General features: G+C 39.8%; 2 protein-coding genes across 2 annotated transcripts; both read left to right on the top strand.

Moving 5' to 3' along the window:
• The first annotated feature begins 26 nt into the window (after positions 1 to 26).
• LOC117381625 (F-box only protein 40-like) lies at positions 27 to 6426 on the top strand. Its single transcript, XM_055226789.1, has 6 exons — positions 27 to 180; positions 1464 to 2621; positions 2945 to 3231; positions 3606 to 3737; positions 4066 to 4399; positions 4712 to 6426. The coding sequence occupies exons 1-6, from the start codon at positions 178 to 180 to the stop codon at positions 4928 to 4930; spliced, it is 2133 nt and encodes a 710-aa protein (XP_055082764.1). The 5' UTR covers positions 27 to 177; the 3' UTR covers positions 4931 to 6426.
• Positions 6427 to 6747: 321 nt separating this feature from the next.
• On the top strand, positions 6748 to 13944 carry aifm5 (apoptosis inducing factor mitochondria associated 5). The gene is made up of 19 exons (XM_033978823.2): positions 6748 to 7204; positions 7621 to 7708; positions 8381 to 8490; positions 9013 to 9122; positions 9450 to 9494; positions 9565 to 9646; positions 9789 to 9901; positions 10190 to 10276; positions 10688 to 10779; positions 10871 to 11001; positions 11483 to 11598; positions 11669 to 11740; positions 12488 to 12551; positions 12625 to 12701; positions 12776 to 12893; positions 12995 to 13093; positions 13291 to 13366; positions 13452 to 13556; positions 13626 to 13944. Exons 1-19 carry the CDS (start codon positions 7186 to 7188, stop codon positions 13657 to 13659), a joined length of 1638 nt encoding a protein of 545 aa, XP_033834714.1. The 5' UTR covers positions 6748 to 7185; the 3' UTR covers positions 13660 to 13944.
• Positions 13945 to 14106: the final 162 nt, after the last annotated feature.

Here is a 14106-nt window from a genome sequence, read left to right as displayed (position 1 = left end):
TTGAAGTGCAGTCACACACTCCCGAAAATACATGACAGGGCACAAGGAGAGTCTATGTCCTTCAGACGCATAAACGATTAGGAATGAACTCTGAAATCTAGACGTTTTATATTAGTTGTTGTTTTTACTGCAGAGCCATAGCTTAATACTCAAGTGGGACCAACAGATGAGCTTAAAATGGTAGGATTTACTTAGTTATACAGTCATATATTTTGTTAAAGGCATGCATAAATTTGATACATTGCATTGTGTATGTTGCAGAATGTTTTGCCTGTTATATAACTATCAAATTGTGTTTGCACGTGTTTTTACCACCTACTTTTAAAAGGCACTGATGCTGGTTCATGTTTAAAAAAAAAGGTTGCAGGATAAAATGAATATACGGGACAAAGTTTGACCAGCAAATGAATTAAGTTTCCACACGTTTCAATAAATATAGTCATATCTGTCAGGTTTAGAGCGATCCTTATCTCGAGCCAATAGGATGTTTTGTGTTGCCATGGCGACCTATTCAAAATGTTATACAAGGAGTGACCTGTTGAAAGCTGTCCAGAGTGAAAAGTTACTTCAGACTGGTACAGATCAAATTGAAATCTCCAGTTACTAAAATCAGTGGTGGAATACTACACTTAAGTACAAATTTTAGGTATCTGTACTTTAAGTACATTTTAAAATAGATACTTGAATGTTTACTTTTATTTCACTACATTAGCAGGTATCTGTACTTTCTACTCCACTAAATTTTTTTTAACAGGACTGAAAAGTAAAAGTAGTAAAAAGCACTGAACTATGATCATGTTCATAGTTTAAACATGTTCATAGTTTGAGCAAACAAAAATATACAAATAAAAACAGCTAGAAAAAACTGATGCTGTTCAACTGTTACTATTGAACAAAATTCAGCACAAATCTTCATCAAAATCAATACATTTAAAGCCTTATAAGACCTCAAAATATGCACGAAATAAATAAACTTTTTACTCTTTAAATACATTTTTAAACAGGTACTTTAATCCTTTTGCAGCAAACAACGAAGTTAAATATGTCAACTGGACAAATCTTGTAGGAGTGAAGAAGTTTCGCTGCTCGTCCAAGCCACAGTTCTGGTCGACCACCAGAAGAAGTGGCTTGGATGAGCACAGATAGATTTAACTTCGTTGTTTGCTATGGATCAGACCTGGACGACTGAGGGTCTACACAGACATTTAATCCTTTTGGTTAAGTAGATTTTTCCATGTGATACTTGAGTTTGTTTGTTTGTTTTTTTGCTCTACTATCTGTACTTTTATTTAAGCAACAGAATTGAGTACGTCTATCACCACTGGCTAAAAGTCTCAACTTGAGAAATGTCTGAACTATATTGTGATGTCCACTCAAAACTAACTGACTGCAGTTGGTGAATCATTAAATTCACATATGGCATAAGTCTGTTTTTATTCATAAATTGCATATCTTACCCATAGAGTTCCTGTTCCCGCTCGTCCCGTGACCGTCACAAAGGAGGCCACACCCACTGCGACTCCTGCTACACACGGCGCTGCAGAGCCCGGGTCGAGCCCTCTGTCTGCTGTCCACTCAGTACCTGTCGCCTCCTGTGTGGGGCGCTCTTCCACCTGTGTAAAGAGGAGGACCACCTGCTGCTCTGTCCCAATGTCCGTGTCCCATGTATCAATTATGAGTTCGGCTGTCCCCTCCAGATGCCCCGCTCGTCCAGGGCAGAGCACCTCCAGTACTGTCCCGCCAGTGTGATCTCCTGCTCCATGGAGTGGAACAGGTGGCCCGCTCAAGATGCTCATTCGCACCAAAACACAGAGTTACATGAAAATCTGATGAGTGAAAGGGTCAAAGGAGGATGCTTGGATTTAGCGATGGCTTTGAAGGATCAGGACAGGCTTTTTCACTCCTTGAAAATGAAAAAACTGTTTCCAGAATTGACCCAACGAGTGGAGAAGGAGGATGAAGAGGAGGAGAAGAGGAGAGAGAAAGAAAAACTCAAAAAGGCAGCAATGACAAAAGAAGCAGCATTAAAGCCAACAACATGGCAATCTTTTGACAAGTATAACTACACTGCCTTGACTGAGAAAGACTATGATGATGATGATGATGAAGAAGAAGAGGAGGATATTTTGGAGGAGTTGTTTGAGGTTGCTCCAGAACGAGAACTGACCCAAGCAGAGAGAGAGGCTTTGGCTTACCATCAAGGAGTCCAACCAGAGCTTCTGGAAAGCTACAATGCCTGGGAGCGTATGTTCAGTATGGAGATGGGCGGGTGCAGAGAGGCAGGTGCAGCGCCTGAAACAGCAAAGGGGAAGTGTTTGAGTACTCTGTCAGAGGAAGATGAGTCCAATGAGGGGTGTTCAGGAGCAGCAGCAGCTGTGAATAAACAGACTACTGCTCCTGTCCCAGCTCCTGCATGCCCCAGGGTGACAAAGAATTTCACTTATGGAAAAATAGAGCCTATGAAGATTATAACTGTGCGCACATTCAAAGTCCCAACCAGTTTTCAAGCCAGGCCCAGTCGAATCAGAAACCCTTGGAGCAGAAGGAGGGAGAATAAGACAGTGGACACCAGTGACCTGGGTGTGACGCTGCAGGACATGCCTGTGTGGGAGGAGATACAGGTGAGGAAAATCCCTAATGTTACAAAAATGCAGTGAAGAATAGCCTGGACAGGGAGAGGAAATGAGACCAAGGCATGTTTTTTCAATGAGTGAGAGAAATACAAACAAATCATATTCCTCTTGGTCTATTTGACCTTTGAAGTTGGGGTTGACTAGTAGGCTATTGATTAGACCTAGGCTTATTCTTTAAGTGACACATATGTATTAGGTTATGGCATTTTTCTTATCAATTGAATTCATCATAACTTAATGTAATATACGAAAAGTAAAATAGATTTCTCTGTGGTGGTACCTGCTCTCACCTGTTGCCTCCTCCTGCCCAGGCCTCTCTGCTGTGCTCTTTGGAGAGAGAGCAGCGCGGTCACATGATCGCAGAGAGCGTGTCCACGGACGCCCTGCTCACGGACGAGGGCACGCAGACGTACCACTTCCTGTCCACTCCGTTCCGCAGTGATGCGAGTCTCCGGGACCTGTCTGAGACCAAAACCCCGGAGCTGCACTTGCAGCTGCAGGTGGAAAGTGTGACCAGTCGCCACCACAAAGCCAGCTCCGTGTTCACCTTCCTCTGTGGACAGAGCTTCCAGCGCCGCGAATACGGCCTGCACTACAAGTGAGACACAACTTTAGGACTGTCTCATTTCTGTGTGAGCCATGGGCGGTCCTCGTGATGCCGCACACATTTATTGGCACAATCTAACTAGTGACCCCTAGTGGTTCAATTATTATTAATTAATAATGAATGAAAGGTCACACCCTGAGTTGATTCATTGTGATCTTGCTGTTGATGCCTAAAAAGTACATAGCCTATTTATTCTATCTGCATATATCTTACTAGCTATTTCCATTTTCTTTCACATTCACTTTCTATTCAGTCACATACCATAATAGTAGGCCACTTTTGGCCGACTGGAGTAGATTTGTTTGTTGTTATAATGGGCCTAGTTACCTGCTCCTCTCCTCTGACTATGAGTGATGCTTTTGCAGGAACATCCACAGTGACATCCACATGTGTGTTAATGGCTGGTTTGAACAGCGCTGTCCTTTGGCTTATCTGGGCTGTACCTTCAGTCAGAGGAGGTTTCGTCCATCAACGTATGATGCTACTGTCAACTACAAGTGAGTCAATTAACACATATAATTAAAATAAAACAATGCTATAGTTCTTCTTTATTGTATGCATATCACATGATCATTGGCTCCCTCTACTGGTGACTGTCGCTCACTGCACAGATCCAAGTCCATCCTAACACACGTGCGTTCACCTTAAAAGCTGCATAATGTGTAGTAATATGCACATTTTCTACAATTGTGGTATCGTGTAATAATTATCAGACTTCCCAGTGTGACCTAATGAGTTGTTAAAGAGTGATACATTCATATAAGGCAGAGATGGCACATTTCTTGACCACTGTACAACAATAGTGATTTATCTGTTTTCATCCAGTGAAGAACTGGGTTGCTTCAGCCTCCACCCATCATCTCCTGTGTCGCGGGACAGTAACAGCACTCAGGATGCCCCCAGTACTTTTCAGAGCGCCCCCCAGAGGAGAGAGCGTCGAGCTGCAGGGGGAGAGGACCCTCTGAGCTCCCTACCCTACGAGGTGCTGTGTCATGTGGCCAGTTTCCTGGACAGTCTGTCTCTGTCCCAGCTCGCCCTGGTGTCGCACCTCATGAGGCAGGTGTGCTCCTCTCAGCTGCAGGACAGGGGCATGGTCACACTGCACTGGGCCAAGAAGACATCCTCCAATGGGCAGGCAAAGTGGAGGGTGACACATAAGGTATGTCTGTGTAGGATCAATGAGGCTCTCACACAGAGGGGACTTAAAATGTCCAATAAACTAGTTATTCTACATTTAAAGCTATGGCCACGTTTTGTCAATGTCTGGTCTGGACAAATACATTAAAACCTCTTAAAGTTTAATTCCTGAATGTAACAGTACATGTATTATTATTAAAAATGTATTTTGTGAAAACTTAGACAAACGTTATTGATCCACATTCAGACTTGTACAGGTAAAAGAAAATGGCACAGATCAGAGGACGTTGCTACAAATGTTGTTTTGTTGTGATGATATAATGATGTTTTTCAGATTTGGGAGTTCAGCACACTCTTTGCTCCAGTGGACTCCTGGAGGTTCTGTGATGTCCCACCGCTGTCGGAGCACCTCAGGATGTGTCCACACTACCAGACAGAGCCCAGGAACGAGAGGGTTTTACTTCCCAAAATCAGAGAACAGCTCCACAATGACACCAACTGTAAAGGGCCCACTTTGGTCAGCCTTTTCAAGAACAATAAACTCATCATGTAGAGACTTAAGAGAGGATTTCTGCTTGATCGGAAAGGTTAATTATGAAATTGTATGGAATTTATACAAACTATTGTTTTATAGACACTAAAAATGCTGAAAATTACGGCAAGGTAGAGCTGACACATGGATTAAACATTTTCTACCAGCTTTTTTGTTATTACGAGAAAGTATTAAGCTAAAAGGAGAACTTTTTTTTTCGTTAAAACTTAATTCTTATAGGTTTTAACAACTTCAGTCTCACGTTTTAAAGACATCGGTGTCTTGTTTTAACGTGAACATAAAGCTCATATTGGGTGCAATGATCAGCGGTAAGTCACTTTACATCGGGATCTGTGTGTAGCAATGCGCAGGGAAGAGCCAAGCCTTATCCATGCATATTTGTGGTTATCCCACTTTTCTGCGCTTGGCACAGTCGGGAGCACGCGCGTGTGCCTGGACACTGGTCATTCTCTCAAAGACGTCATATATTTTGGTTTATTTTTTGGCCTTCAAGAAATAACTGGTCCCAAAGCCTTTCATAATGTGTAAATCCAGACCTGCAGTTTATAGCCCCTGATTCCCTCTTTGCTCGTGCCACCAAAGAGCGCACAAATCTTTACTCACAGATCCAAAACGAGCCGTATAGGTTTGGGACACGTTTGAGTGTTTTGCTCTGCTCAGCAGCATGTTTCTGATACGTGGAGCTGGGTTGCAGCTGCAGTTTTGGTTCCACATATGTTCAGCTCCCTGGAGGACAAGGCGCAGGGAGATCACGTGATGCGTGCGTCCAGCATGACAGATGAACAAACATCATGTGCGTGAAAGCAGGCGCGCTCTTGGGAAATAGGAGGATGGCGGGAGGGCATCAGTGGCAGAAGGGGACATCTTGAGATCAGAGGCACACAGAGGCGCTCCTAACAAATCAAATACGGCTGGTCACTGTATCCTGTCATTAAACATAAACAAAATGATAAATTATTGGCTCTCTCCCTGTGTATTGTTACAGATCGGACCTGCTGAATGTGACTTGCCCCTAGTCATAGCGTTGGATATGAGCTTCTATGTTTACGTTAAAACGAGAAACTGATGTCGTTAAAACGTGAGACTGAAGTCGTTAAAACCTTTCTCGTAATAACAATAAAAACAAACAAAACAAAAACGTTAAAATCCACGTTTGTCAGATCTACCCTTTGGTAAAAAATACATATATTAATTTTGTTATTAAGTTATGGTCTTTGAATGATTTGTTAATTGGCTTTTGATTCTTGAATTTGCTGTGGAAGTAGGTACCAGAACAACCCGAAACCATGACTTCTTTTAAGTAGACTGTCTTAAATGAGTATTACGCAGCATAAAAAGGCAAACAGGTGAAAAGCTGAAACACAGACGACAAACAGATACAAAAGCTGGTCAATCAGTTTCTCTTACATATTACCATTACAGCTATATACCCATGCATAAATGCTTTTTTTTTTTTTTCAAATTGTTGATAGAATAATAAAAGTATTGGTACATGCCATGGTAAATAAATGGTCTCATTTTATAAAGTGGTCCATAAACTACAGTGACGTTTATACTTAGAATCTTCATACATTTTCCAAGATAATAAAAATAATAATAATACATGGCCTATCTAAGTCCCTAGATATGAAGTAAACAGTAAAATCCTCTAATATATTTCATAATTTGTGTTGCCAGATTCTATATGACTAAAACCCGTTTGCAGTAGCTCCAAAAGTGCTCTCTCTACAATATGATGTTCCCTCAGTATTTCAGCTTATTTCTTCACAAGTTCAGCTGTGATTATATGAGCAGCTTGAGTCCATGGTGCAGCGATTACCTTTAAAAACTCCCAGTGTAGCTTTATTCTTGTGTGTCAGTCTTTTGCATAACATGTTTAAAGTTGACAAGTTGAAATGAATTGGTTGCAGTTGTCACCTGGTCTTTGTTGAGTCCATTCAGAAGTGGATGCCCAGTCAGCCTTTTCCCCCTCTGCTGTTTGTCCCACACAAAAGGACCAGCACTTTTCTGTGGACAATACTGAGCGGGACAGGAGCACAGACGACCACGCAAATGCATCACAAAATCTAAATCTAAAAGGATTTCTTTATTACAGCAGATGTTTTTAAAAATGACTTTGCTGTTGTAGGAAGTGCACAGAGATGGAGTACTCTTTATGGACGATGGTTTTCTTTTTTAAAATCTATTATCTGTGTGACATTTTGTGAGTCAGAGGAGGATTTCTTCATTTGTGGAACAGCCGTTGAATCAGGAACATGTCTGTGACCAAACCACGTGAGTAATTTTCCAGGGAAAAGATATTTAAGAGACAGAAGGCAGAATATTTGACTATATAATTTTAAATAACTGTGCTCAAATGGATAAAATTAGCTGTTGAGTGGTGCATGTGGAAAGATGCACTAGTACTGGCTGTAGTTAACTTTGTGGTAATTGTGGTAAATACATAGAGCTGTATAATTAACCACATTTTCAATCATTTCTAACCATCCATGATCAGTTTAGGTCTTTTTAATCAACAGATCTACATCCCTGCTCTGTCAATAAAAGCATGTGGTTTGGAGCAGAGTTCAGACTTTGAAGGGAAAAAAAAATTGAGTTTGAGTTATTTGTTTTTAATAAGAGAAATCATTTTTGCGCATTTCCATAAATAAGTCATTACCATCCATATCACATTTGTACCGTGTGTTCAGCCTGCCAACTTCTGGAGTCTGATCCAGAGGAGGACCAGGACGAGGTGACGGAAGTTGTGTGTCTGGAGTCTGACCTACGAGAAGGGCAGTAAGTGATTTCTCTATGAACGTCAGCTGTATTTTAGAATGTGTGAGCTTTTTTTGTGTGCGTACAAGCGAACTGAGGATTGCATATTGGCCATTATAGGTGAACATGATTCATAAAAATAATATTTGAGTCTATGTCAGACATTTTGGGTCCAACCGTCCACTGATTCATAATTTATAAAGTGCATAGTTGCAGCCGTGGAAGAGGTACTCAATGTTGTTACTTAAGTAAAACTACAGATACCAGGGCGAAAAATACTCAAGTAAAAGTATCACATGAATAAATCTACTCAGAACCTAAGAACCTGTTTAAAAATATACTTAAAGAGTAACAAGTAAAAGTATTTTGAGATCTAACGAAGCTTCAAATGTAGTGATTTTGATACAGATTTGTGCTGAATTTTGTTTGTTGTTTTTTTCTGGTAGTTTTTCTGTTTATTTATACAGGAATAAATACATTCACTTTTCAGTTTTGTTAAAAATATGGTAAAATAAAAGTAAAAAATTATCCACATAAAAATTTACAGACACCTAATATTTGTACTGTACTTTACCACTTTTTGGTGTTTCATTCCACCACTGCCTTTGACGACAGGAATAACAAAAAATGCAAAATAAAGTCAGTGAATGGGCAGTTGCTGTTTCTAATTATGTGTCTGTTTTATGCCTTTAGGATGATGGAGGTGGAGGTCGGGGGCTACACGGTGCTGCTCACCAGGACTGGTGGAAGATACTCTGCTTTGGAAAACCAGTGCACTCACTACGGTGCTCCTCTTAGCAAAGGTAATAACACTAAAACATGACACTGAAGTTCTTAAAACCTGTAATGAAAGTTGTAAATATTTGTTTACTAGCACAGAGACCGTTACTGATGTTATATTTTCTTGTTTTTGTAATAATTAGTGATTTTCTTACTTCCTGTTGGTTAAAGCAGCAATTTTGTGAAGCCCTGAAATGCTGTTGTGATTTTGGGCTCTACAAAAATAAATGTAACTGAATTAAAACTTTAGGGTTGGTAGTGGCTCAGCGGTTAGAGCACATCGTAGTGACTTGAAGCTTGCCCCATCCAGTGTACTGTCATTTTGTCTTTGCCAAACTTGCCTCGACTGTCAGTGTACATTGGTGCACACATGTTTGTCAGAGCTAATACAGTGTAACAGATGAGAATTAACAAACAAAACAAAAAATAATTATTCTACAAAAACACTTTTTTTTTTTTTTTTTACATGAATTACATATTAAACATTTTTATATCTCATAATATGGGTGAATGTGCTTGTTAAAATATAAATGATTTGTGTTCAGGTGTGATTTCTGGGACCAAAGTGCGCTGTCCGTGGCATGGCTCTTGTTTCAACACTCACACTGGAGACATAGAGGAGTATCCTGGTATGGACAGTCTGCCCTGCCACAAGGTACAACACTGCAGTACAACACTGCAGTACAACAGTGCAGTACAAAAGATCAAGCCTCCTGAATGTGGGCGCACTGAGATATAGGTCACATACAGAGGAAGGTGGACAAGAACTACATCTTATCTGTTATTCTTTGAGTGGTATCCTAAACCTTTTCACTTTTTTACCTCAAATTGTTTATGATACCTCAAACAGTTACATTTAAAAATAGTTAAAAATGAAATGAAATGATATTAACACTATGTTCTGATAATCAACAGTGTTTGTCTTATAAATTCTGTTTCATTTTTCTTCTCTTCTCATTCCATTTCTATTTTTCATTTTAAGGTCAAGATTCAAAACAGCAAAGTGTATGTGTCCATAAACAAAAAGGTACACATTAAATTAAAACAACTGAACTATTATATTTGCACATTAAACAATTGTGTTTTATTTGTGTCAGACCATTCGACAGGGGAAGAGGATAAAACACATGGGAGTAGCTGAACCAGGAAACCCTCACACAGTTCTGCTCATAGGCGGAGGTACTATACGTCGTCTTAAATGGTTATAAATATAATAAAATGCCAACCTCAAATGTCATTCAAGCATGTACAGTTTAGATTCAAATACACAGTTTGATTAGTTTATTAATCTACATTTATTATGTTGTCTGTGTAAATGCAGGGGCCACGTCTCTGAGCTGTGCAGAAACTCTTCGACAAGAAAACTATGGTGGTCGAATCATTATGGTGTCGCGAGATTACCTCCTCCCGTATGACAAAACACGACTCAGCAAGGTCTGTACAAGTGCATACGGCAGGTTTTCAAGTTTTCAAACAGGCAACCATCATGGAATAACCTCCACTTATGTAACATCTCAACATCTACATCTCCATGTCCAACCAGGAAGTAAAACTAAAAACCCAAATTATAAAACTAGGGAAAACTAATGCAATTATACAATTATATTAAGTATGTTTTTGTGAAATAAGTTGTCTTACTTGTCATATGCACTTTATGCTTTTGTTTATAAACAAGGCAAAGAAAAAAAAACAGCATAATTACATGTATTTATTTATTTTCAGGTGATGAATGTTCAGAGTGAGAGTATATTGTTGAGAGGAATGGAGTTTTATCAGAAATATGACATCGAAGTATGGCTCAAGAAAGAGGTGAGTCCAACTTTGTACGGCTAGATTGGTGATCACTGGGGGTGGCAGCGATCAGACCGTTAAATTCCAGCTCTGAGCAGTACATACTGTTGTTGTGCCCTTGAGCAGGACACACTTTGTCAGCCATACATCTGTCAGTCAGCCTCAGGTTAGCTGTGGCTGAGTAAAGAGACTGCTGAATGGTTTACACTATTGCTTTGAAAAGCTGTCTGTAAAATCGCATCACATATCCTAAACCCTTAGTGTCATTGTCATAAACTGAACTTAGTGAGAAATTATTCTAAAAGTATTGTGTACATTGTAGAGTTGATGCTTTTTGGTCACCACCACTTGAATAATCTAGTAAGATGGTGAGGCCAGTAGCCAAAATGAATGAGAAGAGATTACTGTGTTGTTTATCTTTTGTTTTAGGCAAAGTCTCTGGACCTCGATGCCAAAACAGTTCAATTTGATGATGGGGCGGTCCAGAGCTACGACCAACTGCTCATCTCCACAGGCTGCAGGTACTTCAGCACAGACTAACACTTCCTCGGGGTTATCTGGATGACAAAAGGACTGGACTGTGTCAGTGTTACTTTTTATTAAACGTTTTAGAGCCAAGATCCTGGATGTCCCTGGGATGAACTTAAAAAACGTGTTGATGTTGGAGACGCCAGAAGACGCACGGCAGATCCACGCGGTCTGTGAGGGCAGCAGAGTCATCCTTGTGGGAACTTCTTTTGTTGGTACAGCTTTTGTCCATTTAGCTCAAACTCAGTATATTAAGAAGTATCATGTTTCTGCAGTTGCTGTACCAAAGGGGCATAATACTACTTCTGACAATGAAACATACTATTTCAAATCTAATCATAAACACTATAAATACTACAAAGTTAAGTTCAGGGTTCGATTCCCCAGGCCATCTTTGTGCAATGTGGATTTTTGTCCTCATGTCTAGAAGCATATTTCCCCCCCATCAACCCAAAACATGCACCGCAGGCAAGTCCTCCACCTAAGACTAGCTCAAGATCTGGAGATGGGTCCCTGGTTGCTGCTTGCCCAAAAATCTACAGAAATTAAAAATCTCTTCCTCAAGGATCTTCTGAGTGTGGTCCATGCCCCCTGGTCTGATAAGAAATGAAAATGAATGACTTTTATCCACAGATCTATAGTGTTGACATCTGAAATATAACCTTTGTGGCAAATAGTTTGTTGTGTAACTTTAAGGGATGGAGGTGGCATCATACATGTTGAACAAAGCCTCAGATATTACAGTGATCGGCAGCAGCGACATGCCTTACCAAAACACTCTGGGGAAAGAGATCGGGAAAATCACTCTCACGGTCAGAATCTACTGTGTGTGAATGAGCCTAAACGAAACACTACACAAGTTTAAGTTGTGTTTCTCTGCAGATGTTGGCAGACAAAGGAGTCAAGTTTCATATGAACGAATTTGTGACAGAGATCCGAGGGGCAAACGGGACGGTAGGTTTATCTGATTATCCAATCCACTTTATTTATATAGCACATTTCACAAACAAATGCAGTTTCCAAAGTGCTGCCCAAATACATTATAAATTAAAACAACTAGTTTAGTAAATCAACATTTAGACTAGAATCAAATAGCAAAATTAAAATAATAAATATGTATATAAAAGGAATAAAACAATTACCAATAAAACAATAAAATCAAATAAAAACAGCAAATAAAATCAATACGAACAAATCAATAAAAGACAACAGAGGACCATACAACTCATGTAGAGTTAAAAGCCAGAGAGTAAAAGTGGGTCTTAAGACGAGACTTAAAACACTCCACAGTGGGAGTTGTTTTGACGTGAGGAGGCAGAACATTCCAGAGCTTTGGACCAGCCACAGACAAGGCTCTGTCTCCTCTGGTTTTAAGTCTCGTCTTAGGCACCACGAGCTGGAGCTGGCCCTCGGACCTCAGTGTGCGTGCCGGAGTATGAATTTGGATGAGGTCTGAGATGTAATCTGGGGTCCAGTCCATTTAAAGCTTTAAAAACAAACAATAAAATCTTAAAATCAATTCTAAAATGAACAGGGAGCCAGTGCAAAGACGCAAGAATTGGACTGGTGTGTTCATGTTTTTTATTTCCTGTTAAAAGTCGAGCAGCAGCGTTTTGGACTAACTGCAAGCGATAAAGTGCATTATAGTTGTGCATTAGACATATGTATTTGACTGGTTTACGACATTGTCTTTGTTTTTAGTTGAAGGACATTGTGTTGAAAAGTGGGACAGTGATTCCTGCTGATGTTTTGATTGTTGGTATTGGTGAGTAGGAGGAAAACTGTTGTTGCTAAGTCATAATATTACCATGTTATGTCTTATTGAGCATCTCTTTCAGGTGTCAATCCAAACTCAGAATGGCTTAGAGGAACTGAAATAAAAATGGACCATAAGAAATTTGTCGTAGTCGATAAGGTATGCAATCCAAAAGGTATGTCCATTATCTAAGTGGTATAGCTACTTAGTGCATTTGTGTCTTTCTTGTGCAGTACATGAAAACCAATGTCCCAGATGTGTTTTGTGGAGGTGACGTCTGCACTTTCCCCTTAAACATGGCCAAAGAAAAGCAGGTCAACATCGGGCACTGGCAGATGGCCCAAGCTCATGGTAACAACACATAGCACCCTCAGCTTTATAATATATTATTGGTAAATACTTAAATACAGATGCATGGCGATGATGTACTGACAGTAGTTTCATTTTGTCAGGGAAGATAATTGCTCTAAACATGTTGGGGAGACAGACTGAACTAAAGTCAATCCCTTATTACTGGACCGTCCTATTGGGTAGAACTATGCGTTATGCAGGTGAGTCTTTTCTTCTAAAGCCAACTATTTCATGTGTAATTTCAGCTGCGCACAAATAGTGGGTCAGACCCTGGATTAGGAAGTTGAATTAATATATTTATGCATCTTTTTCACCACATAATTATGCAAAACCTCAATAAAGTTACAGGGCATACTGGACATAGCTCATAATAACTCAGTGTGTCTGTTGACTACAGGCTATGGGGAGGGCTACACTGAGATCATCATAAAAGGAAAGGTTGAAGACAGGAAATTTCTAGGACTGTACATAAAGTAAGCAGTGGTTTGATCTAACTATAGTCTAATTGGTGTAGATCTGTCTATCTATGTTTATTTTCTTATTGTCCTGTGTTTGAAGGGACGAAAAGGTGATTGCAGCGGTCAGTCTGAACTTTGACCCCGCTGTGTCTGCTGTGGCTGAGAGGCTCCTGTCAGGACGAGCCATCACTAAAATAGAGGCACAGTATGTTGAATGAGTTTGATTCGACTTAAGATTTCAGGTGAATCTAAAGTAACTGTGTTGTGTTCACAGATCAGATGACCTAAGCTGGTTAAAGCTGCCATGAAGCCATTCAGCACATTTTAAAGTTGTTAAATCATATTTGTGTTCATTCTTGGATGGAGTGTACTGTCCATTTAAACAAACAGACAGTTTGTGGAGCTGACAGTCCTCAACAACAGATACCTCATACATACACTTTTATCTTCTGTATCACTTTTATAGACTCTAGCAGACTATGTGTTAGTGACTTGTGTAGTTTCACACCACACATCTGCACAAATGCCATGTTTATTTTGTTTAATTATTAACTGGTTTTAAAGGAGAATATATTGAGCATGTGATTAACAAACACTATCTGTTTCTCTTTTTCATTTTCAAACAACTGCACACAACTGCACCGTTTCAATTTCAGAGCTCAAATGTAGGCATAATTTGTTGAGCTTATTTTAAGGATGATGTTGATGTTTTATTGTGGTCAATAAATAATCATAAACAGTACTTAAAAAAAAAA

This window comes from Periophthalmus magnuspinnatus, chromosome 14 (genome assembly GCF_009829125.3).
Source record: "Periophthalmus magnuspinnatus isolate fPerMag1 chromosome 14, fPerMag1.2.pri, whole genome shotgun sequence".
Lineage (NCBI taxonomy): Eukaryota > Metazoa > Chordata > Actinopteri > Gobiiformes > Gobiidae > Periophthalmus > Periophthalmus magnuspinnatus.
Note: the sequence above shows the minus strand (reverse complement) of the source record. Positions and strands in the feature narration are given on the sequence as shown.

What these genes read in the sequence shown, in the direction of transcription:
- LOC117381625 (XM_055226789.1), top strand. An exon ending in CTGTGTGGGAGGAGATACAG is followed by an intron (nt 2,622 to 2,944) that starts GTGAGGAAAATC and finishes CCTCCTGCCCAG; the next exon opens with GCCTCTCTGCTGTGCTCTTT. An exon ending in GATGCTACTGTCAACTACAA is followed by an intron (nt 3,738 to 4,065) that starts GTGAGTCAATTA and finishes GTTTTCATCCAG; the next exon opens with TGAAGAACTGGGTTGCTTCA.
- aifm5 (XM_033978823.2), top strand. An exon ending in ACAGTCTGCCCTGCCACAAG is followed by an intron (nt 9,123 to 9,449) that starts GTACAACACTGC and finishes TTTCATTTTAAG; the next exon opens with GTCAAGATTCAAAACAGCAA. An exon ending in TAGAACTATGCGTTATGCAG is followed by an intron (nt 13,094 to 13,290) that starts GTGAGTCTTTTC and finishes TGTTGACTACAG; the next exon opens with GCTATGGGGAGGGCTACACT.